At 46.3% G+C, this 26,085-nt stretch overlaps 1 protein-coding gene across 5 annotated transcripts in view; it reads left to right on the top strand.

Moving 5' to 3' along the window:
* EMSY (EMSY transcriptional repressor, BRCA2 interacting) overlaps nucleotides 1-26,085 on the top strand; it is a 698,405-nt gene that overhangs the window by 407,105 nt on the left and 265,215 nt on the right. For 3 of the 5 annotated variants that reach the window (XM_069640041.1, XM_069640039.1, XM_069640043.1), the window contains one exon: nucleotides 14,628-14,850. In XM_069640041.1, the coding sequence (XP_069496142.1) occupies nucleotides 14,628-14,850 (223 nt within the window). The remainder of the gene's footprint in view (nucleotides 1-14,627; nucleotides 14,851-26,085) is intronic. The other 2 variants (XM_069640042.1, XM_069640040.1) reach the window with 1 other exon arrangement.

Raw genomic sequence — 26,085 nt, 5'->3', positions numbered from 1 at the left:
CAAACTAATACACCCAGACCAGACGGGCTATGTCCCGAATAGGAATATCACTCAAAATCATAGACGACTCCATCGGGTGGTTGAGTGGGGTGCTGGAGCGAGGGCGAAATGGCGATTGTGTCCTTAGACGTGGTCAAGGCTTTTGATTCAGTCAAATGGCCATGGCTGCTTGCCGCCTTGGCGAGCTATGGAATGGGGCCTGGATACATAAGGTGGGCAACAATGTTATATAGTGAACCGTAAGCTAGGGTCAGAACAGGATCGGTGATATCTGACAGATGGCAACTAAGAAGGGGCACCAGGCAAGGTTGCCCATGGTTCCCAATGCTCTATATATTAGCCTTGGAGCCCTTAGCGATATAACTTATGCAACAATATGACAAAATAGGTATTGAGGTGAGTGGAGAACCACACCTGATTTCTCTGTATGCCGATGGCCTGCTGCTGTACCTGAGGTATCCGGAGGAAAATCTCCAGTACATATTAGAAGTGCTGGATAAATATGCTGGGCTGTCTGGCATAGCGGTGAATCCCCAGAAATCTAGTATCTTCCCGCTAGGTAGTTACAAAGGAATCTCTATGGAGAGGTTACCAGTGCTGCAAATACCATGGGCGGTTAGCACATTTAGCTATCTTGGGATAGACGTGTACCACACGGTGTAAGAAGAGCATAAACATAATACCGAAAGGGTCATTGGGAGAATTGAGAGGTGCATGAAGTTCTGGGAGAAGTTTCCCCTAACAATGATGGGACGGGGGCGATGCTTAAGATGGTGGTCCTGCCCAGACTCCTGCATTATTTTGGAAATATCCCATATGTAACACCCAAGAAATTTTTCACCAAACTGGCTAGCATGTGTAGGGAATTCCTTTGGCATGGCACCCGGAATAGAGTGGCATTATGGAAACTGCAGAACTTTTACGAAAAGGGGGGAATAAAGCTGCCCAATTATGCAGTGTATTATGTCGCAAGCCAACTGCAATAAATAGCTAAGTGGCTTTCAGACAAACTGACCCCTGAATTCAGATTGTTTGGACAGGATTGTGCCCCATTTTATCTGAAAGAAATGATCTGGCTGCCCAAGACAGAAATGGAAGGGCGTCCTAAAATGATGAAGCTCGGGTGGGAGATGTGGCGCCGAGCGTGCCAGATGATGGAAAACCCATACCCATGCTCCCCGCAGGTGCCATTAGTCGCACTGGCGGGGGAAGATGAGCAGCTGAGGATGAAACTCAGGAACCACTGGGAGGCGGTTGGAGTGGTGACAATGGGGGATGTTTGGCAGGAGGGCACCATCACATAGTTTGGAGTACTCGGGGAAGAGATGGGGTTACACACGGGCCAGTATATTACATATCACATGATGATACAGAGAATCAGGAGAACATGGCCTGAAACGATATTGGAGGGAGAACCAGATGCTATTATAGACATGATATATGATATGACAGAAGGGGGGCATGAGATTTCCAGACTGTATGAGATGATGATGTGGTCGGGAAGGAGTTAACACAATTGAGACTAGACTGGGAGGCGGAGGTGGGTGCCCCGCTAGAGAATGGGATGTGGGAACGTGCTCTGGGATACCACAAGAAGGTGTCAAGAAATGCGAGACAAACAGATACAGCTATATATCACGCATAGAGCATACATGACACCAGAAAGGATATCTAGATTCAAGGATGCTGGGAGACAAGCGTGTCCCAAATGTGATGAAGAAAAGGCTGGCATGGTGCACATGTTCTGGGCATTCCCAGTAATTGAGCGCTTCTGGGGGGAAGTAGCACAAAAACTAGAGGAAAAGGGGGTCAGGATGATTGTAAACACAGCATGGGCGTTCCTCAGACCGCAGAAACTTAAGCATGTTAACAAATTGAAAGACCTAGCATATGTGCTTGCAAAAAGGATTGCCATGGGATGGAAGACATGTCATAAGCCACGGGTGGACGTGTGGTGGAAGGATTTGCAAAAGTGGGCGGAGGCAGAAACCATGGTATGGCAAGAGGCAAGCACTATAGGGGGAGAGGAGGAGGCGGGAAGCCTGATGGCATGGAGATTATTAATAGCGGAACTGTTTGGAACAGTACAAAACCTGACAGGGTCCACAGGGTGCGAGACTCCACCACGTGGGGCAGATATAGAGGGTTTGGAACAAATAGGCTCGTAAGGGGCTCAGGGGGAGGGAGGAAGCAGTGACCAGAATAACTCAATGAACATTTGTATTGTTGATGCATACACTGCGTGTGTGGTTTGTATTGTTTTTGTTTGAATAAAATAATAAAAACATTTTTTTTTTAAAACCATATCTTTGTCTCTCGTCGAAGTCAAAATCTACCTTGCAGCGCTCGAAGTCTTTAACCTTCCCATCTACAAACATATCGCTCACCATCCAGCACCCGCCTTAATACCACTTCCAAAATGTTAGCATATCTGTGCCCAGGGTAAATTGAGGGTTTCCCCACAGCGGCGTGTAAGGGGACGGGAAGGTGGTAATCTGAGCCTCTTTCACTGCGGTGTCCCAGGCTTGCCCAATTGTCGAAGGGATTTTACTGGCATACATCTGGGGGGTTCTATCCTCCCTCGGTTTCCATAAGATCCCTTCTAAATGGCCCGCCACCACCGCCCTATCCATCGGCCTCCAAGGTTTATTTCTGTCGTCCCTTTGCCAATCTCTAATTATCCTAATTTGCGGAGCAATATAATATAATAATCTGCTGTTCAGTAGATGTAGGGAGACCAAGCTGAGTATTTCTGACTTATTGGCATTTACCCTCAACCCGGCAGCCTGTCCAAACTGGGCGAGTTCCTCGCTAATTCCCACAGGGACCGATCAGGAGATGTCAGCGAGAAAAGGAAATCGTCTGCGAAAGCAGCTACTTTATGCTCCTGCCCCCCAAACGGAATGCCCGATATCGAGGCTGCTCCCCTCACGGCAGACAGGAACGTTTCGAGATGCAAGGCGTATAACAAAGAGGAAAGAGGGCACCCCTGTTTAGTGCCCCGTTCCACTGTTACCGGCTCGGATACCTGACGGTTAACTGACAAACGGAGAGTCGGGGCTTGATAATTGGCCTTAATCCTGTCCAAATATCTGGGTCCAAATCCCATCTTTTCCATCGTGGCAAAGAGGAAACTCCACTCCACCCGACCAAAGGCCTTTTCGGCGTCAATTGCAAGAAGGAGGGCGGGAACCCGCTTCCGATGTATGTGCTTTTTTGATCAGGTGGGATATCCTCCGTACATTATCAGCCGTTTGTCTGCCCTTAATGAATCCCGCCTGATCGGACCCAACTATTCTGGGCAAGATCAATTCCAACCTGGCACCGAGGACCTTAGCATGTATTTTAGCGTCGACGTTGATCAACGCGCTCGGACGATAAGAGCCACACGTCTCGGGATCTTTCCCTTTCTTGTTGACTAAGGATGACCTTCGCTTCCTCTATAGATCTAGGTAGAGTTTTGGCGGGACCCACCTGATTAAACAGCCTTGTCAGGTGCAGAATTAGAAACTCTTTGTGCAATTTATATAATTCGGCCACAAAGCCATCAGGCCCAGGAGCCTTGTTCGCTGCTAACGAGGCAAAGCTTTCCTGACCTCGTCTGTTGTTATGTCATCTTCTAGTCTTTCCCTATCCTCGCCGGTTATCCCCACTAGTGTAATCCGATCTAGATAGGCCTTTTGCGTCGCTGGGTCTGGATTTTTAGTGTAAAATCTACAACATTCCCTTTGTATTTCGTGGGTTTGTGTATATACCCGGTCTCCCTCTCCCCTAATTCTTAAAATTGTTTTGTCATTTTGTTCCTTTATTAGCATCTTCGCCAACAGGCGGTTAGATCTATTGGCCTTAACATAGTATTTTTGACGCAAGCGTAGGAGATTATGTTCCGCTGCTCGCGTTTGAATGAGATTGATTTGTCCCCTAAGAGCCCGGACCTCCCGCTCAGCAGACCTTGTATGTTTCACCGCCATCTGGGACATTGCCTCTTTAAGCTTACGCCCCAGATTGTCCTCCTCAAGCCGCAGCTCTCGGTCTCTCCTAGCCTTGATCGCTATAATCCTCCCCCGAATCGTGGCCTTGAGGGCATCCCACCAAACCTGGGGTGACGTGACTTCCCAACTTTTATAGGTGACAAACTCCTCCAGGGCTTGCTCTATTTCCTTAACCAATACCACATCTCGGAACAGTGGCGTGGGAGAGCTATTGGTCCTCGCGATCTAGCAATAGACAAGATCATTGGAGCGTGGTCTGAGAGTGACATAACCCCTAAATTGATATCTGTTAAGGAGCCCAGTAAGGAGGAGGACAGCCATATATAATCTATGCTGGAGTGGGTTTTGTGCACATAAGAGTAAAATGTATACCCTGGTGTATTCCCCTTGGTTTCCCTCCATGCATCAATTAGGGCTAACGCTCCCATTTTCCTCCTGAGATCCCCTGATGGACCCGCCTGCTGTCCCCATGTGACCCTGCTCCTGTCTATTTCGGGATTCCATGCTATGTTAAAGTCTCCTGTTAAAATGATGTTACCTCTGGAAAAATATGCAAGACGGGTTAGGGACTTTTGGATAAAGGAGTTTTGGCCATTATTAGGTGCATATATTGTTGCAATTGTAATAAGTTTGCCTCTGCCCTCCAACTGGATCGCCAGATACCTGCCTTGTTCATCTTTCTGTGTGGCTTTAATTTCCATATCTAGCCCGTCCCTCAGCGCTATTTTTACTCCCCATTTCTTACTCGGTTTGGTAGCCTGAAGCAACCTTTTATACCCCCAGATTTTGATTCTGTATGCATCCCTAGAGTGAATATGGGTCTCCTGGAGTGTGGCGATATGCGGGTGCTCCCCGCCGAGGTATCTCTCCACTTTTTTCCTCTTAAGAGGGGAATTTAAGCCGTTGACATTTAAGGACAATATCTTAAGTTGATCCATACTAACCCATTGATTGGATCCTTCTAGGTGAACCGATAGTTCTGACAGGGAGATGACCCCGCACTTCTAATTATTGGAGTTGACCTATGTATCTGGACGCCTTCCTTATGTCCCAACCTACGGATCAGTCCACCCTACCCTTCCCTCCCCATTCCCTCCCCCCGTTCCCTCTCCGACCCACCGGGTGGATCTAGCTGGCACCCAGCCCCCCTCGGTAGCAAAACCCGAGAGCCAGATCCAAAAAATACCCTGGTTCGTCTCCACGCAGGAACTCCCATTCCCATTCCAAGAATCCAGTTCGTCATCGCCTCCCGCCCTTTTAGCGGCTCCCGCCACTTCTATTTCGACAAGCACTGCATTTTCTGTAAATTTAAGCCCTCCCCAGGGTTATGAACTAAGAATTGTTTTGTGCACAATAGACAAGCTAATTGTCCTTCCTTTCAGAGTGATCTCCCCGGCCTGATGCAGGGGTGTCAGATTGCGAACCGCCGACCATCTGCTTTCGTTCCTTCCTTGATTTCCTCGACCCCACCTCTGACAATTTCCAAGGCTTGCGGGGGGCCCCCTCATCCACTCGGGGACACTCGAGGCGGCGCTGTGTTGTCCTCCAGGACTAATAAGGCTAGACCCTGCTCGCATGTCGTAATTTTGTGATTTTTCCCCTGCCATATGAAGTAGAAGGCGAATGGATGGGGCCATTTATATCTGATTTGTTTTTCCCTCAGATGGACCAGAACTGGGGCCATGCGCCGTCTCCTGTTCAGAGTGGCTTGGGAGAGATCTTGGAACAACTGAATTTCTACTCCATTGTGGCTGATTGCAGGACCCTCTCTTTCTGCACATAATTCTGGAAGGCCACCAGGACGTCTCGCGCTCTTGCTCCCGGTTCCTGGTGTTTCGGCCCGACTCTGTGGATCCTGTCTAAGCTGAGCTCGGTATTCTGTTCTTCCTCTAGCAGCTCTCCAAAAATTGCCCTTATCGTATCAGCCAACTCTTGATCCTGAACCGACTCTGGCAAGGATTTAACACGTATATTAAACCGTCTGGATCTGTTCTCCAGATCCGCGGCCCTCAGTTCTAGATTATGCGTGGCCGTGGCCAGGGTTTCCAGAAGCTCGTCCGCCTTCCTCGCATCCTCTGACAGCTCTTGAATGGCCCTTTCATTCGTATCCACTCTCTCTTCTATTTTATTGAGGTCTCTTTTGATCTCCTGCAAACTTTCAGCCAGATCTTCCCTCAACGCATCCATTTGTTTCTGGCCAGCTTCTGTGATTTTCTATACTATCTCTCCAAGGAGGGTCTTAAGCGTTGAGCGGGTGATGGGAAGGTCCTGCGGGTCCTGATTAACATCCATCTCCACTTCCGAGGACACTTCCTTATGAGGCCGGGGTGTCCACTCGTCCAGATCCCTGGCCCAGATCTGGGCAAGAGGCCCTTCTTGAGCTTTTTTAGCCATCTTGGAGGGGCCCGGAGGGTCCTTATTCTTATTTCTAGACATGTCTCTGAAGTGGTGTCTGCCTCTGCGGATTGACGAAGTGCGTATTACAGAACAGTATTCCGCGTGTTCTGGTGTCTCGCGGGGCCACGACCAGGGCAACGAAGACGCCTCAGTAGCTCACAGCTAGCGGGCGGGACAGAGTCTTCTTCACTGTATTAGTGGGCCTAGGGGGTCAGCACATCCGAAAGTGTCATTATTGTGGTCACAGATGAGCTTGCACTGGACTGGGCCCGCCAGAACACCAGCATTAGACACTGCTGGTCCCCCCAAAAGGTCCCTCCAGCTCCCCTTCCAGTATCACCCGTGCCCAGTCCGTGGGAATTAACTTTAATATAGTGCGCCGGGGTACAAAACGGGTCCTCCTGGGGGTTCTTCCTCCCGCCTACCAGCGAACTTCCAAAATGGTACCGCTGCGGGCACCAGGGACACTTCCAGGGGCGCTGCGGGGTCCCCCTCCACTCCTGACAGCGTGTCCCCTGCACTTCCCCACTTACTTGTACTTCCCGCACTGGGTGGGTAGAACACCTCTCCCGTCAGGAACACCCGCACCGGCACACCGGTCTCAAAGCACCTCCACCCCACTGTGGGACCTCCAAAGCTTGGAGACCTGTCTGTTCGGCTATATCTTCACGGGGGCGGGCCTGCTCTGCGTCCCAGCAGACCCCCCCTCACCTCCCAGGAAAGCTCGACTCAGCGATCTGCACCGCCTCCAGGGCCCGGTGTCTGCGCCGCCTCCAGTCTGCTGCGGCGCTGAAGTCCTCCAGACCCGACAGAGCGGATCACCGGCTCAGGAGGCGCTGCTCCTCTCCTCTGCCTGCCACCCAAGTGCGTCCAAGCCCGCTCCAGCCCCAGAGTCCGCTTCGAGCGGCGGGCCTCCGCGCTCAGTCACAGCCGCCGTACCACTGCAGGAGCTCCGAGGCCAATGCTGAGATTCCCCGGACTCCCGCGCACCTCAATCAGCAGCTTTTCCAGGGCAGACGTAGGGGCTCTGCAACTCCTGCGCTCCCGCACCGGATCCCGGAGAGGGCAATTGCGCAGATTACGCAGATTCAAGTGCTTTTCGGTGCTGGGCTTCACATTCGGGACGGGAGCTCCGGGCAGTGCGTCTTCCCCTTCACGCCGCCATCTTGGAAGCCCCAATTTCTTTCTGTGTTTTGATGGGTTTCTCGAGAGCTGTAACCCATGTGAGCTTTGTGATGTGTTGGGACCAGACCGGAGTGCATGTCTCTTTGACCCATTGAAAGTTCTCTTCAGTAAGTCCTCCCAACGTCTTTGCCTTGCACGTGATCGTCTCGTCATGCCATTTGTTTTCTGTGAACTGTGTCCCTCTGATAACAAAAAATTGTTCTTTGATACAAATCACTCCTTGCGGCTTACTCATGCAGGTTTTTTCATTCTGCAGCATTTCTATTGTGACTGGAAGGTGCTTCGAATCCTACACAATACGAGGTGGACTAAACATTTGGCATCCGACAAGGGTACTTCTTAAGGTATAAGCACTTTGGGTGTGCCGGAGGCATGAGGAATAAGAGAGCAGACAGCTGTCATTCATTGCTTGTTTGGCTGTTGCACTCATATCTGAGTACCATTTGTTTGATTGATCCGGGTGGCGGGGGTCTTCAATCTCATCTAATCCGAGGCCATGGTGTGCATCATAGCTGCCCCTCCTCCCCCGTTCACTGTTATCTATCATTTTCACTCTCCGGTACTTTATGGGAAAGACATCTGCCCATGTTGTATCACTTATTTCACTAGCAGCTTGCCAAGACTATGGTACTTGGGGGTCTTGGGTAATTGGGGTATCAGGGTTAAAGTGCATTACAGTGCCATGTGAGGTAGGTTCTGTGGTTGCATGTGCATTTGTATATGTCAGATCTGGCTCACCGAACAAGGAATAATCACCATCCTATTCATTAGTCTCATTATCTTTGTCGAAACCCATAGCAGCAAGTGAAAAAACAGTTTTAAAAAAAACTTTTTATTGAAATATTGTTTGAACATTAAATTCATCAGACATCAATACAGGTGGTAGTGCAGTCAATCTCAAGATTATAAAACTTTAAGACAGTCCACTGCCTGTTACAATTCATCGTTTGTAAGGAGATCAACTTCATAACTTCTTCGCAGGTACAACAACAATTACATTTCAATTCAACATCAACATTTCATTTTAATAACTGTGTCATTCATCACATCTATAAAGTTTGCAGGTATCCTCTGGGGATATGATGGCTTGCTGAATCGCTATTAATTATCCAAATTAAAGAACGCAGGGAGGAACAAAACCTTTTATTTAAAAAAAATAATAAATAATAATCTCACCAAAGTTTCAACCAGTTCTTCACAAGGTCCCATAGGGAGCTGGCTCTTTCATTACCAGATGTTCATTTAGTGGGCACTTTCTTTGTTCCATAAGCGTGTCAGGGTTGACAGAGATACTTAATCATTCTTGGCTGAAAGAACATATGGTCTTTTTCTGCAAAGTGGTCTAGGAATTGGCCCCATATGTTAGTGAATTTAGAAGTCTGACCTTCTATTGCAGCCGATAATTTATCCATGCCCAAGAGTTCCCATACTTTAACCCACCAGAATGCTATGTGCGGCCCATCTATTTCCTTCCAAAAGCGCGCTCGGGTAAGGCGGGCTGCCATTAGCAATTGGGTGATCAAGCAGGCAGTAGGGCCAGAGCGGGGGTATGACCCGGCATCTGGAGAGTGGCCTAATAGCATCACTAATGGGTCCATGGGGAGAAGGATTCTACTTATGTCTTTAATTTTGGACCTAATCTCCAGCCAATAAATTTGAATGACCGGGCAGTGCCACCAGAGGTGTCCCAGATCCCCCTTCGCCCCGCAGCCGTGCCAGCATGTAGCTGGGTATTCCGGATTTATCGCGTGCAGTCTCCGGGGTGAGAAATACCAGCGATAACAGATCTTAAGTGCACATTCCTTCGCTGAAGTACATCTCGAGGACTTCTGTGCCCTGTCCCAAATTCTTTGCCAAGATTCTGGGGGTATTTCAATTCCTAGTTCTCTCTCCCAAGCCATGCTATATGGGAGTTTCTCCTCTTCCGGGACCTGTTCTAGAAGGCGGTAACAACTTGTTACTCTCTGTGAACGTTGACCTTCCGCAGCTGTCAGTTCCAGGCCTGACGGTGGCTTAGTGGCAGCTTTTTTAATAATTGGGTTGGTGACTCAATGCCGTAATTGTATGTATCGAAACCTCTCGATCTCAGGGAGATTAAACTTTTCTTTGCATTGGGCAAATGTCAGTGGGATTTGGTCATTATATAGTTCATGCAATCTCAGGGGTCCCTCTCTCGACCAGTGTCTATAAGAGTTAGCCTGAAGCCCAGGTGTAAAGGCCGGGTTTTGCGTAATTGGGGAGAGGGGTCCCAATTCTGGGGAGATTCCTCTTAATTTATACTGTCTGTCCCAACATTGGAGTGTTGCTTTCGTGATTGGAAGGAGAGGTTTCCGGGAGGTTCTCATTTCATGCGGGAGGAAGGGAAGATGAGTGAGAGGGGCCTCTGAGCACAGTTGCTCTATGTCCTGCCACTTAGGGGGATCAGAGGGGTTGGTCCAGCTCAGGATAGGGGCAATTTGGGTTGCTCGATAATATCTTAGTATAGAAGGGAGTCCAAGACCACCCATCTGTTTGCTTCGAGTGAGGATCTTGTGCTGAATTCTGGGCGTTTTTCTGCCACCAAATGAAACGGCCTAACTCGGTCTGCAGGCTTGTTAAATCTCGCTCTGGGATGAGCAGTGGGAGTGCCTGTAGCGTGTAAAGAAGTTTCGGGAGCAAAGTCATTTTGACTGCGGTTATGCGCCCTAACCACGATATCTCCTGAAGGGCCCATTTCTGCAAGGACTCTTTAGCTTCTTTTAGTAAAGGGGGACTGTTAGCCTTACATAGGCCTGAGTAGGTTGGTGTCAGGTGCACCCCCAGGTAGGTGATTTTAGAGCTTTCCCATCTGAGGGAATAGGTGCTGTGAAGGGCATTTAGCACTTGTTGCGGTTCAGATAGGTTCAGGCCTATCGATTTAGTCATTTTTATCTTGAATTCCGATATTACCGCAAATTGGTCAAGCAGATCCATAAGCGGGGGGACTGAGGTTTGGGCATCTCTTAGGAAACAGAGCACATCATCTGCATAGAGTGCGACTTTGTGACATTCGTCTTCCACCTCGAATCCCTGAATATCGGGGCAGGTACGGATGTGTTGTGCCAGGGGTTCCATAGCTTGTGCAAATACTAGAGGCGATAGGGGACACCCTTGTCTGATTCCCCTATTGAGGGGTATCTGGGGTGTCCACCGGGAGTTGATTCGTACTCTGGTAGAGGGGATCCGGAAGTTTGATAAAAATCAATTTAACAAAATGGGGGCCAAATCCAAAGCCTTCCAGGACCAACTGCAAGTATTCCCATGACATGCTATTGAATGCTCTATAGGCATCTAGGGACAGCAGGATTGATGGGGACAGGGCTATCAGATCAATCGCTCTACGGATGTTGTCATGGGCAGAACAACCTTGGATAAAGCCGGTTTGATCTCTGTCTATTAGTGTGGGCAAAATCTCTCCCAGTCGCTGTGCTATAATCTTACTGTATATGTTGGCATCCGTATTGAGCAAGGCTATGGGCCGGTAGGATGAGCATTCTGCAGGGTCCTTCCCTGGCTTCAGAATGAAAGTTGTGTTAGATTCCGCCATAGATTGTGTGACAGTTCCGGTTTCCCAGCATTCGTTAAATAACCTTGTGAGATTTGGCGTGAGATCCTTACAGAAGGTTTTATAACACTTGTTTGTGAAGCCATCTGGGCCCGGAGCCTTGCCAATAGAGAGTGATTTTATGGCTGATTCTACTTCTTCAGAGAATATTGGGTCTTCTAAGGGTTCCTGGAGGGCGTGCGAGAGTTGCGGTAAGGTTGCTGTATTTATAAACCTCTCGGTGGATTGTAAATCTCCTCTGAGGGGCTGCATGTTCCCTGAAAAATTCCTCAACAATGAGGCATTTCCCCTCTTCGGAGGTGGTGCTCTTGCCCTGTTTATCTCGTAGGCGGCCAATCCTGTTCTGTCATGTCAGTTTCCCTAGCTTAGCCGCTAATAGTTTGTTAGCCTTGTTACCCCTGGTATAAAAGAATTGTTTGGTGCGCATCATACAATAGGCTGCCCTCCCCATATGATGTGCTGCAAGAGCTTTTTTTGCCATACGTAAGTCTCGTAGTGCGCGCCGCAAGGGCTTCCCTTTATGTATGTGCTCTAACCTATGGACTTCCCCCTCTAGTTGTTCTTGGAGCAATCTCCTAGCTTTTCTTTGTTGAGCTGCTTGGTCAATGAAATGCCCCCTGATTACTGCCTTACTTGCATCCCTAACCGTGCCCCAACACACATCATCAGTGTCATTCTCATTGAAGTAGATGTCTAAGGATTCTCGAATGTGGGCACAGGTCACTTAGTCCTCCAGGAGGAAGTTGTTTAGCTTCCAGGTGGGATTTGAGTGGGGATTAGCTCGTGGGGGAGCTATGGTTAATAGAACTGGGGCATGGTCTGCGAGCGCCTCAGGGAGAATCTCTGTTTCCTCAACCTCATGGATGAGTGAGTCCGCTATAAAGAACATGTCCAATCTGGAGAATCCCCCATGAACTGCTGAAAAATAAGTATAGTCCCTCTCATCTTGATGATAGTACCTCCAAGCTTCAATCAGAGAATGTTCTTTAAGTAGGGAGGTCAGGACTCTAAAGTTGTTCCTGTCGTTCAGTGTGGGTGGGAGGGTCATATCAACTAGGGGGTTTACCACCTCATTGAAGTCGCCGCCCATGATCACTTCTCCCTCAGCATGGGCAAGTAGAGCTTTCGACAATTTCATAAAAAACAGGTCTTGATTGGGTTGGGGCCATATATGGAAACCAATGTGATTTTACGACCATCCAGCATGGCATTAACCAGCAAGAACCTCCCCTCTTCATCTCGCACCACCCCCACAGTTTTAAAGGAAATCCCTCTGCGCACTAGAATGGCAACCCCTCGTTTCTTTAGGCCACTTGAGGCAAAGATCTTAGTGGGATAGAACTTGTTCGTTAAGCCCGAATTCATCTGCAGGCGAAAGGTGGGTCTCCTGAAGGAATAAAAATGCTGCATCTAAGGATCCTAATCTGTGAAGGAGTGCTTTTCGTTTCAGGGAGGAGTTCAGACCCTGCACGTTAAGGGAAATACATCTATAACTCGGGGTTGCCATATTGTAGTTGCATGAGTTTTCGTCTCACATTTCTTCCTCTAAAAGGACTAAGCGCTAGGCATCTGGTCAGGGAGATCACTGCAGTGTAATCATTATGAAATCTGTGGTGAGAGAGGAGATAATGCCAAATTAAAAATTTTAGGTTGAGCTCAAACAAGTAGTCAAAATAAAAGCATACAAAACAAGATAACCAATTTGTTTCCATCCCGGAATGTACTAATCTCATCTCCAGAATTAACTTTAACCAAATGTAAGGTAGGTCAAGGCGCCATCCACTCAGGCGCCCAAGCTGATTAACATGTGGAAATTTCCAGTGCTCCTATGTATATTCGTCCAAGGCCTCTAATGGCGATAGAGAGCTGGGTAACTTACAAGATTGCGTTCAGGCTGTCCAGTTCTTCCTCGGTCCCTTGCCCAAGGTTGGAAGTGGGAAGTTCCTGGATGAGTCCCGCGAGAGAGAGGAAGACGTTTACAGAGGTCCAAGATCCTCAATTGGGCACATGGTATGTATTTTGACCAAGAAGAGATCTGGCCGCAGTGGAGGGCCCTAGTACAGTCACGTCCTCACGGAGCGGGATTCTGAGATCCTTGTGGTAGATTCAGGCAGTGGCCCAGTCTTTCTGTTCTCTCGATTCCAGGGTGGGCCGCTCTCCAGAGTGAAGGGGGCTTTTCCCAAGTCTGATCCCTGGCAAGAATTCATTGCGGACTGGTGTCGCCGCCGAGTCTTCCCTCGTCCGGCTTTCGGCAAAGGATGTGGGGTAGAGCTCTCCGTGTTCTGAGCCTGTGGATTCAGCGCTCCATTATCAGGATCCTCCGACATCAGGGATCTCGCTTCCTCTTCAGAAGTAATTATATAGTGCTGGTTTTGAAAATCAAAGATCAATTTGCAGGGGAACCCCCATTGATAACTGACTTTTTGGGTTCTCAGCCAATAGGTTACTCTCTGTAGGCGCCGCCGGCATGCTAGAGTGTAGGGAGCTAGGTCCTGGAAGAGCTGAATCTTCGTGCCTTGGAATTGTATTGAATCTGAGTTCCTGGCAGCTGCCATAATTGCTTCTTTCTGGTAAGCACGTCTGGTACCAGGTTCCTCTTGAGCTGGGCAAATGAGTATACACGGTGGGTTCTATCTAATTGTAGTTCTTCATTTGGCATGCATGTCTAAACACCTCATCTGAAAGAATGATCATAGTAATGTACTATGTATGGAAGACAGATATGTACTCAATTAACTCAGTTGTAGGTTTTTAGTATTTGCCGTTAACATTTACGACAACTTTAGTCACTGCACCTGAATGAATATGAATCTCGTAGCGCTTATCAGAGATGAACAGAGGTTATTAGATATATACCCACTTGTGAGACCCTATTCTAAGAGTTGTTTATCCTCCATGAGAATTATTAATGGTTTTATGATGTAAATGCACATTTTATTAATGGAAAAGAAATCCTCTATTGATAACAACTGTTACACAGTATATGTATTGTATTTTTTAATTTCATGAATTGTATATATGTATTGTTGACAAAGTATGTGTTTATGTGTTAAATTATGAATTGTTGTAAAAGTTCATTTATTTTCTGAACTATAATCAACAATAAATAATTAAGTTACTTTCCATTACTATTGCATTATTATTACTGCACTGTATACAGAAGAGATTTGGGAAAAGGAAGATTAAATGAAAAACTGTTAGTGAGTTCTGCTGCAGAGTTTATTCCCACTAACCTGATCTTTGTGATTCAGCAGTTCAAAGGAATTCCTCCTGTTCTAGCTCTGTTTCATTCAATCATGTACTGCTTTTGGCATGTCTGTAACTGCAAATCGCATGCATTCTTCCATAATCGGATGATCATTTCTAATGTTGTGTTGGGCTTGCACATCAGGCCACAGTTTGGCTAACACTAGAGCTGTTGTGTTTTATAGGTGCTTTTGTTCATTGAATTTCATCTCATGCTGTAAAAGGCATTTGTTGTTCCTTTGTCTCAGGTTCTCATAAAGCCAAAGCCTGTAACATTCCAGACTACCATGATGAGTGAACATACCCGTCAGCTTGTCACCGAAACCTTGCAGCAAGCCTCAAGGGTGGCAGAGGCTAGCAGCGCATCTATTCAGGAGGTGAAAGAAGACATACAGGGCTACGGAGACAACAGCTCCTCCTCCACAGAATCTTCACAGAGCTCCCAAGGTACTTTGTTTGACAACCCATTACTGGATTCAGTTACAATCGTTTGTTATCCATAGTGTGTAAAACATGTGGACATTGAGAATAGGGGTGCTAACCCAAGATAGTTTGGAATAGGATCATGCTACTGTGATCACTCATTACATTCATATGTTTAATATTTGGTCGGGGCTTAATATACTAATTCTGACTGCATTCAAACAGTTGTGCCTGCAATTCAATTTCTTGTTAATCTAGCGCATGTTCATAAGCAGTAAGAAAATATGTCCAACAATAGTAGATTGTTGTACATATTTTGGAACTTAGGCTATATCCCTTTTAGATAAAGCATTAATTTGTTGCCTGATCTAGCATTCATTTCAACAGCATGAGCTTATTTTCCTTGGTTTATAATTGCAAGAGTTGAAAACCAAAGATACTTTCTGCTGGTGCGTTTTTTTTCTTGTTTTGCATTATAAACCATATCTTGAGAAGCAGAATCCTGATCCTTAACCTTAAAATGATACCTTGGGTATGGCCTTTCAAGTGCACCAGATATTTTTCTTCTTAATGCTTTGGGCTCCTTTCTTTGTGCAGCATGGGGAAGTTTCAGACCTGCTCTTTTGATTGTATTAGCATTTTTTATGGAATCGTTATTTCCTTTTGGTTTTTAGTTTAATAGCTACTGATTACTTCCTACCCTCGTTTGTTTAATATTTTGAGTGTGGCCAGATTTCAGACTTGGTGGTGACAAAACAATTCCTGCAAACAATTGTCTTGATTAACCAATAAGATCACAAAGAAAGCCTCTAGGACAAGTTATATATGATATCGCATTTGTAACGCGCCTATACACAAGTGTTTCAAGGCGCAAAAGTTATCTTTCTTCTCACATGATTGCACAGTATCTCTAAACCGGATTCTTCCATAACAATGTAAAGGCCTTGTATTGATGGTGACAACAACATTAAATAAGGAATTAGACCTTAAACCACTCCCTGGTTTTCACAGACATTGTGTCCAAAGCTGACAAGTCAGGTAAGAAAGAAATATTCTTGGAGCTTGCTTTTTGTTATTCAGCTTAAAACTCTACTTGTCAAAACAAGTCATTTTTTGCCAGGACCACAAGTCCACAGACCTGCACCAGTACTGACTTTCAGGAGTCGTAGAAAGCCTAAAGCCTGAGCACTCTGATCTATCCTCCTGAACTCTGTATTGTCTATAACGGCTGTTTAAATGGCAGCACTACTTCGCCATGGAAAAGCCATCAGGTCAATCCAACACAAAATAACTGTCTTGCACACATTCTATGGGGCCCCATTTCCTTTTGCTTGTTTTGAAACCTGTGTATTTTCGAACGTCAGTAATGTCTTCTGCTTTATTTCTTTTGCCTGTTTTGCTCCTTTTTATGGGGGAATTGGACTAGTCCCTAAAACTGTCAGTACTGAGAGACTACGTCTCTCTTTATGAATTCTTGTATTTTTACAATTGCTCACACCAATTTAGTGTAGTGCAGTTACAATACTTAGTATCCTTATAACTTTTTATATAATGGCTTTTTTGTTATTTTGACAGTGCACCTAAGACAAGCTTGTGGCAGCTGTGTGATCTTTACAGTTGTTATTTATTTGTGCACTTTTGTATTTACCACAAATGGCTACTAAAGGTGGCTAGCACCCTAAGAAGGCCATGCCACAAGATTGTTTGCTTGTTCTTTGGCTTTCTTCCTGGCATGTCATATCAGAAAATGCCTTGTATTCAAATCCCTTTCCCGGAGAAACACGTGGCTTTCGCAAGCTATGGTGGGGTTTTGTGTCTGTGAGAGCCAGAGGAGGGGGCTGGGACTGTCTTGTCCCAATCCACAAACTCTGACTCCTGTTAGTCTGTTGCTGGACAGATGTGGTGACCAGTGATTGTCTAGGATTGGAAAACCCCTAGCTGTTTCGAATGGTGCAGATCCTTAACTTTGGGGGGGCTTGTTCCAAGCCTGAATGTGGGATAAAAGGGAGAAACCTGCAACTCTTCTGCAGATTCTCGTTGGAACCAAGATTTCTATGAAGAAGAGCAGCCCGCTGATGACCCGAGGACGACCCCTACAGCTAATCAGCATGAACTCCAGTTATTTGACCGGCGAAGCCCTGCTCCTCTGTCTGATCTCAAGAAGACCTTCTTTGGTGCTTCGACTCCTGGACCAGTAGGAACAACCAGTCTCGACTCCTGCTCCAGGATTCATGCCTGCTGAGCCATCGTAAGTGTCCTTCGACCAACCAGTGGACTGAGCAGCTCTCTCCTGGGTTCTCTCGCTCCAGCCTTGGAAGCTTGCAGATCGGAAGGTTGATCGATGGAGCACAAGGCTCGATTGACCAAAAAAAAAAGTAAAACTCTTCCAAAAAGCGAAAAAACGCAGTAAAAGCTCGAGCGCTAAATATGAGGACTCCCAACACTTGAACGTGCGGTAAAAATCTGAAGATGGCTGCCAGAGGAGGGGCTTAGGTAGAGGGCAGTCATTGGCTGGGGCAGTATGACCCAGTGCTCAGTGATTGGTTGTTAGGAGAAAGACAGTTCAGAAATGAAACTAAAACTGATTTTTATGGGTGCTCCTATTTTTCACTATCAAGGCTCTAGACGAGAACTAAAGGGACGTCCCATTGAGAGACCCTTTTCTGCAAAAACAACAAAAACCCTCAAGCTGTCTCAGAGAGTTTGTTTGTTCTTGAGGGCATTTGAGATATCTGGTCTGCCTCCCATACTTTATTCAAGAGCTACTCACTGCTCCAGGGCACACAACCGTTTTGTTTAGATAGTCCTGGAGAATATTTGTTTTCTTTATGTTGTTCATTATTTCTGCTATTCTCCTGTTTGTTTCCTGCTTTGGTAATGGTCCATACTGCTGACTGGAGGTGGACATAAGGATGAGAATTTATTTGTAGCAATGCCCGATTAGCAGTACCTTTTGACTTAACAGAATAATTTTCACTTGGGATTGACAACTATTTATCTCTACACTTAATATGTACACTTGTATCCATCTGCCAATTCATAGTGGCCTGAAGGTTTGCTATTGGTCAGGGTCACAGTGCATCATTTATGAGTTTCGGACACATTGTGATGCACTTTACTGAGATGGAATATAATGAACTTTCCATAAGCGTGACAAGTGGGATATTTCTGGAACAGAAGAAAATCAAGACTCCTTCACTCTTGGAAATCGTGTAGGGTTGACTGATGTTTCTGTGGTTGTGCAATGTTGTATGGAATGGAAAAGTCTGTGTTAGGGAGAATTCTCTGTTAAGGCTAATTTCCCAAACCTAGTGAGTCCCCCAGCAGCTTTGCTGGATTTTTGGTGTTTCTTTTTTTTCTCCTGCTAAGAGCGAGACTCTTTTTCTCCCACTCTTAGGCATGATTTGAGTATGTCCTTTGACTGTGAATGTGTTTTATGGGCTATGTGCGTCTTTTACTCCATAGGGCTTCATGTGTTTTTGGTATGTGTGTTACACAGCACCCTCAGTGCAGTAACACAGGGGTGTCATAGTGACCCCCAAACATAGACTCCATACCCTGGGACTAACTACTGTCTCCCAGGGCATGTAAAGTCACCATTGGCTTTACTAGTCTCAAATTGTGAACAGAACCAGTACAATCCATCATATTGTGGAAGTACTGGTAGGGGTAATTCGATTGTTCCCGGGTCTGTCTTCCAAGGGTCGCACTGTCCAGTCCCCCCCTCGTAGAGTTTCTGGCTGGTGGCAGTGGATACCACGCGAAATATTCCACCGGAATATTTCCTATGGGATTTTCCCATTGATTTTAAACGCACCACTTTTTGGTGCAATGTTAAAGATACCGCCGGGTTATTTATTTAATATTTATTCCCCGGTTGGGTCTTTTGCCAGGACTCGGTTTTAAAATGGCGTTTGTGTTCGCCTCTGAAACTCTAACCCAAGTCGAGCCCTTTGTTCCACTTTTTGGCGGGCTTCTCCACAGAAGCCCTCCAAATGGTGCCACTCTGTCTGGGGTCTACAGGATGTGTGGGAGGGGGATTAGGCACCCTGGACTGAGTTGCCTTGGCAACTCAAGTCGCACTCTTGTGTGATTGGCCCAGTGGTGAGCCGCCCGGCTCACCACTTAGCATGTTTGAGTGACAGCTAGACTGTTGATTGGGGGTTTTTCTCATAAAAGCAGGGCTTTGGGGACTGGAACTTCAGAGGTCGCCAGAGGACCTAAAGAATCTGAAGAGGGGGAGAAGCTGAGCCATCTACAACGACGCCGCCACCGGTGGAGCCCTGCTGTACGAACTCACCACTTCCCCGACGACAGAGGAGATCTTCTTCCAGGAGAGTCTTCTTCCCTTTGAGGTGGTGGGACCAACCAGTTCGCCTTTTTCGCCTTCCTGGACGTCTCGTGGTCGAATCGCCTGTGCCAAGCACCCCGGCGGCTAGATAGCCACGCTTCACCATTACCGCAAATAAAAGGGTCGTACCTTTTAATCGAGAACTCCGCGGCTGGTTTCTTCCCTGGCAGTGCAACGACCTCCAGCTTTCTTCCTCGTCGAGATCATCTCTTCCCCTGGTTGAAGCCACGACTTGCACCCGCTGCCAGGAACAACTGCCACCGCTGGAGCTTTTTCACCATTTCAGGTACTGTGTCCCACCTGGTCTCTCTTGCAACGGATTGTCCAAGGTGTCCCGTAAATCCTTGACCTTCCAACTGGGTTGACCTCAGACCTGCTAACTTTGCCTTTTTGAACTGATCCAACCTCTTTTTGACTTTTCTGTAAAGACTTTGAGTGCCTTTCCACTGTGTGATCTTGGCCACATTCCGCCTTGCTCTCTCCAAGAGTGGGCCTGACCTATGAAATTTTTGCCCTACAGTAGACCCTGCCTTTCTTGACTTGCTGTGGTTTCTTAAAAGTGTTGGTACTGTGTTATTTTCCTACTCTGCCTTTTCTCTCCCTTTTTAAACATATTATTGGAGTGCCATCTACGGTTACGCGCTCACCTTTGTTTTGCTAAATAAGTGGTGTCTTAACCTAGACTTGTCGAATAATTACCTAGGGAGGTGTATATACTTATAGTGACTGTGTTTGAACTTGCTTGATATATTAGTGCCAGTGTATTTTCATAAGTGTGTTTTTAAAATAAATAATTATATACTTTTATACCAAAGCTCTGGTCAGTGTTTGCTTGTTCTACTGTATTATTAGCTCTATTGTGTATACTCTGTATACTGCCTAACTCTTCTTGAGAGAAGTCTGACTGCTGAGCCACAGCTACCAGGTAAATCTGGGTGGTGCAGACTGCTACCAATTGGGTTTACTGCTTGCTCCTGTAGTCTTAAACTTTTTGCAGTGGTCCCTAAGGAACTGCACAGGTTTCTGCCTAACAGTCTGAATCAGGGCAATCTGTGCAAAAATGTGTTTTTATCAGAATGGTGCCCGATTTAGCCCTCCTTGATTGCTGAGAATATGTTGTCTTTTTTTCTCTGTGTTTCCCTTTTAATCGATAGTAGGATCACCTGGACCAGACATTCCCAAGATCTTTAAGGCACCAGGATTAGCACCTAGCATGGTCCCCATCAACATGTGGTGGCCGCTTAGTGCCCCCAAGAGGTCAGCACAGGGCTTGAGCTTCACTAGTAGGACCAGCTAGGGTCACTTGACTGAATCATACACCACTAAAATTGAATAGACAAAGGGGGGCCTCTCCTGGCCGGCCAGGTGAAGGGCTGTTAAGTAATGCGTAAAACCGGTTAGCTTGTTCTCCTAGCTCGCTCTGCTGCTCCAAAATTTACTCCCTCTCTCAATAACCACTCTTTTCCATTTAATAACTGCCCACCATCTCCACCCTGGACTGCAATTAAGGACCATTATTATGCCAGTTTCTATTGTGTTTGGGCACTGTTCCTGCATACACTGTACTGTGCTCTTTTATTTTACAATGCATATACTTGTTTTGGTCATTAGTGGTCCTGTGATTAACACCATGTGAATTAAGCTCTGCACTCAGCCAGCTTTTCTTTACCCTCTAAACCTCTTCACTTACAATGTCATCTCCTATCTGCTGATTGCAAACACCCAAATAATGTTTTACTTTCCTGCCCTCACCTCTGAACCCTTCTAGACGATCTCCACCTGTCTTTCTGCTATGTCACTGTTTGGCACTTTGCATTCTCTACGACATTCTCCATCTTCCAGCCAACAATAAACCAACCCTGCTTCCTTTCAAAATCTTTTCCCACTAGTCTCCTCTCCCCAGAGGTCGTAACCGATTTTCTTTTTAACAGTGGTTTTCAACTCCATTGCTTCCTCTGCTGCTGGAATCAACCTGCTAAACCTCAGTTAGACCCACCCTCTCCACACCTACCATTCTACCAAAATGTGCATCACTACTCTGCCGAAACGTGTGTTAAGATGGGCTTTCAGACTGAGCCTTGTGGACCGGTTCGAAGAGGCTATCCTGTTCTGTTGAACATAACATGAAACTAATAACTAGCCAAACTGTGTCTGGCTAGTGTGACTGAGCAGTGAGCTTGAGACTTTGGAAGCGCGAGATTGGTGAAGGGTTCAGTTAAGCATGCACAGAGCACTCTTACTAACACAGGTTAGGCAGAACATATACAAAATAGTTATTTGGTTAAGCCTTAGACAAACTCTTAAAAACCACAGGTAGGTAAAACACTAAACCATTCGCTATTAATATATACACATTCATTTTTGGTGTGTTCTGATAAGAGCACTAACACTTCACTTTTAGAATACAGTTGTAGTTTCAGAATACTGTAGCATAGTAAGGCAAGTGAACAAAAAGAACCAGGCACGTAACTATCAGAGTCTTAATTTGTTGAAAATAAAGAAGTTCAAAACACCATATAAACCCTTACAATTAAAGCACAACATCTTAAATACTCCTTTGCTAGCTAGAAAGATGGAACCTAGTGCAGTAGAGTCACAGGTCCCAATGCAGTTTTCTTTAGAAGGCTATGTGTCTTTTTAGGAGTGTCAACAAGAGTTTGCAAAGCCAAGAGGCAGTTTGTAAGTACCTCAAAGTTAGCAACCAATTGACTAAAAGTTCTTAGCAGACCCTCTCCCAATCCAAACAATTTGGCTCTCTCCTTTAACTCCACACTTCTGGTTTTCTGGAGTGATCACTTTGTCAGACACTTTATGTTAAAGCTTACCACTCACACTAATGGCAGACATATTATCACATCCAACATAACCCTCTCTGAAATAGCCCTCCTGTGCATAAGCCCTGCAGAGTTCAACTCCTCTCTTCACGGGAAAACTGATTCTTTTTTTGATGCATGTCATGCTTCCTTTCAAACCATTGTTCATACAATTCCCTGCTTCTAATCACTAGTATTCAGAGGATGTAAAAAAACTCAAGCAACATTACAGGAAAAATAAAGATTATGGTGCAGGACCAGAAATGTGTACCAGCTACCTGATTCCTTTGCTGCTGTCCTTTTGTATAAAAAGGCTATTGGGAAGGCCAAAAGTGATTACCTACATATTTGTATTAGCTCTGCCCTAAACAGGCCTGCCAAATGTTTCTACATTGTTCGCTGCTTCACTCACCTCCTAGCATCAGTCAGCAAATCTGTCCCACTGCTGACTTGGACGACGTCTTCAAAAAACTTTGGTCTTAACAACATCAACATGATTCATAGCAATCTACTTAATGAGGTTTTGTCTAATGGACTTAATGATCTATCTTCTGATCTTTCGTCCCCCTCATGCTCGTTTGTTTTTAAAGAAGTCTCAAGTGACGACATTCTTGCTCTACTTTCCACGCTCAAACCTACCTGTTATCATATAGACCCTCTTCTTGCGTTAGTGGCTCAAGCCCAGGCCCCAGTCCTCGCCAATTGTCACCAAATTCACAAACCTCTTCTTAAAGGAAGGTGTTGTTCCTCTCGCCTTAAAGGTTCTCTTATAGCTCCTCCCCTAAAAAGTCTCAACTCAACACTGCTGTCCTTAACAACCAACGCCCCATAGCGGGACTGAATGGGATGGCCAAAATCATAGAGAAGATCTTAGCCCAACAACTTACACAATTTATTGAGGATAATCACATCATCCCTGCCCTTTAATCAGGTTTTCCTCCAGACATGGCACCAAAACTGCCCTGGGGGCCGACTGGGACGATTTACTCCACCACTCTGAACAAGGCCATCTTTCTCTACTGGTTATGGTTTACCTTTCTGCTGACATTGAAACGGTGGACCATGCCATTCTCTTATCCTGAATTTCTCATGCCATAAGGTCAAGGAATGGTACTACAATGGTTCTGCAGTTTTTTGTCTGATAGAAGACAAACTGTTAAACTTGGACTTTTTGCCTCACTCCCTGCATCAGTCACTTGTTGTGTTCCCTCAGGGCTCCTCTCTGTCCCCTCTTCTCTTTAACATGTATATTCTTCTTTTAATGTCTTAATGTCTATCAACCAAAATTTCAACATTCATTTCCACTCGTATGTGGGTGATAGTCAACTCTATTTTAAGGTCTCGGCCCGAAAAGGTTCCTTCAGCCAGCTTCAGATATGTCTTGACAAACTTAAGACTTGGCTTACTGTGACAAATCCCTTGATTTTTCACTCTTCCCCCAGAGGGGAAGTCTTCCCATAGGATCAGGGAGGTGAGGCTGCTAACCGTTACTCAGCATTAGGATCCCATGTGAGGGGACCCCCTCTGTAGAGGAATAGAAGAATATCAAGGGAGAATGCGGTAGAACTACCACTCTAACACTCAAAACACATCTCCCCACACTGTTGGGGCCAAAACACTCCCATCCCCTTTACCTCCTCTTTCTACTCAGTGACTTTATGTAGAGTATACCTGTCTGAGTATGAGAAAAACCATACTGTGATGAGGAAGAGTAGAACACTTGGAAAGCTATGGTTCTATAGATACTGGCACGAGGAAGAAGAAAAGAGAATTGAAGAGCCCTTCGCGGAACCAAAGTGAACATACTAGCTCTCAACCACACGCGAGCCAGCCGAAGATAAAGAGAAGGAAGACTTCTTTTGTTGTCTGATCCTCCCTGGAGGAACCACACACTGGCGGGAGCTGCCCTGAGGAGAACAGGGACCAAAGGAGACCAGGACGCTGGCCAGACAGCAGACGCGTCCCATTGGAGCACACCGTTGAGACATGGTGACCACAGCGGGAGAAACAGGTATCCGGCGGTGAGCTGAAGAGCGGAAAAAGGTCCTGCTGTACCTGTGAGCGACCCAGGGCTGTCTAACTGCCACATGACTTCCAGGGGCAGGAGAAGCTGGGACCCGGAGAGAGAAGCCACCCAGGGAGAACGGGGTAAGGATCACACCCCTGATGTTGAGGAAATCAGTAAAGATGAATTGGGAATTGCTCTACAAATCAGAGGGCAGAGCAAATACCCTGATGAGAGCCTGAGGGGCAGAGTTGAACAGAGTCGTGGCAAGAGAGAAATCCCTGAGGTGAAACTAAGTGTTGAGAACATTCTGAGTACAAGCGTCGTCCTCTTCCTCGTACCAGTACTTGGAAGAATCCCAGAGGACCTTCTATGAGAAAAAGTGCCTGGCAGGATAGTGAACTGGGCCTGAGCGAGAGATCTTAGAAGCCTGAGAAAAGGGCCTGGGACCCACATAATTGGAAGAGAAGACCAAGGGGAGAATGATATCCTTTGGCAAAACCACAGACATTATTGGGAATATTGAAAGAGAGCCAAGAAAGGCTTGGGGAAGGGAGATATTTTCCCCCATCTTTGTGGAACTGTAAAGAGTTGCCTAAGAAGGCCTGGGGAAGGGAGACCTCCCCCTGTGTCTCCGTGGAAGTATATTGAAAGAGCTAGGGACGGCCAGGGGAAGAGGGATGTGCTTCCAAAGGTCACAAACGGCCTAAAACTGTCCAGAAGGAAGGAACCACCTTTCTGGAGTCAAGGTGGAGCTAGTTATATAGTTTTCTTTTGCAATGTAAGGGATGGAAATAGGTTTGGGACATAGGACAGTGGACTATTATTTCTTTTGGTGGGCCTTCTGACAGCATCCTTAGTTTTATTTGAGGCAGGGAAACCCCTTTTAGATATAGGGACTGACAGGGCTTTTCAAATAAAAGTTTATGCCAACAAACATACAATCTTTGTGTCCCACTTCTACTTCTGCACCCTTACATTACTAAGAACAATATTCAGCTCAGCGCAGATAAAACTTAAGCTATGTTCCCCGGCCCCACATATCTTCTACTAGACCGTGATCATCGCCCTTGGCCACCTTCGTTATTTGGCCTTCCGACCACCCGAACTTCCAAAGTAAAAAATCTTGGGGTCATTGTTGACCCTGAGATGTCATTATCCAAACAAGTTAACACCAGTATCAGGCATGTCTTTCTAAACATTTGTGTTCTTTGACATGTGCTTCCCTATCTCCCACTTAACGACTTTGCTCCTATGGTCATAGCATTGGTCAATTCAAGGCTTGCCTATGCCAATGCCCTGAATCCTGGCCTACCAAAATATCTGGTTCACTGGCTGCAAACTAAGTGGACAGCCGCGTTTTGGGAAATCTGCAAACTCCGAAGGGAATTGCCCATCTCCCTTGCTAGGTGCAGCTTTCATTGACTCCCTGTACACTTCCATTTCACTTTCAAAGTCATGTGCATTGTGTTCAAATGTGCCCATGGACTGGCCCCTCCTTACCTTGCCCAACACATTGAACTTTATCAACCTACCTGCGTTCTTCGATCCTCTAACGCCTCCCTACTTAATGTCCCTAAAAGCCGTATTACCATCAGAGGTGATAGGCGGTTCTCTGTGCTTGGATCTAAGCTCTGGAACAATCTCCCTCTCTCTTTGCTCTCCTTCGACTCCATTGAGTCTTTTGGGAAACATCTAAAAACAAATATATTTTCTCATTCCCAATCACTAGAGACATTGCAGCAATCGCTAGCACTCGATACTTCTACAAGAATGTGAATTGTTGCTCCATCTGCGCCCAGATGCAGTTTAGACTGCTTGGTTTCATATCCATATGTTCAGCACATTACAAATTCAAAATCACATAAATAACCTAGGGGAAGCCCTGGGGAGGATCCTTGACCAGAACACCACTGCTCATTGTCAGGCAAGGAAGATGTAGGGTAAAGGTATGCCCATTAATACCCATTAAAACTTTAGGAGGTGGGGGGGGGGGGTTGGAACAGGTATGTACTCCAGGTTACCTTGGTTCCGTTGAAGGAAGTCCAGGGCTCTCCAGTCAAGAGGCCACTTGTGGCGTCTTATTTTGG

This window comes from Ambystoma mexicanum, chromosome 7q (assembly GCF_040938575.1).
Source record: "Ambystoma mexicanum isolate Mex_15411 chromosome 7q, UKY_AmexF1_1, whole genome shotgun sequence".
NCBI lineage: Eukaryota > Metazoa > Chordata > Amphibia > Caudata > Ambystomatidae > Ambystoma > Ambystoma mexicanum.
The sequence above is the reverse complement of the archived record's forward strand: the minus strand, read 5'-3'. Positions and strand labels throughout refer to the sequence as shown.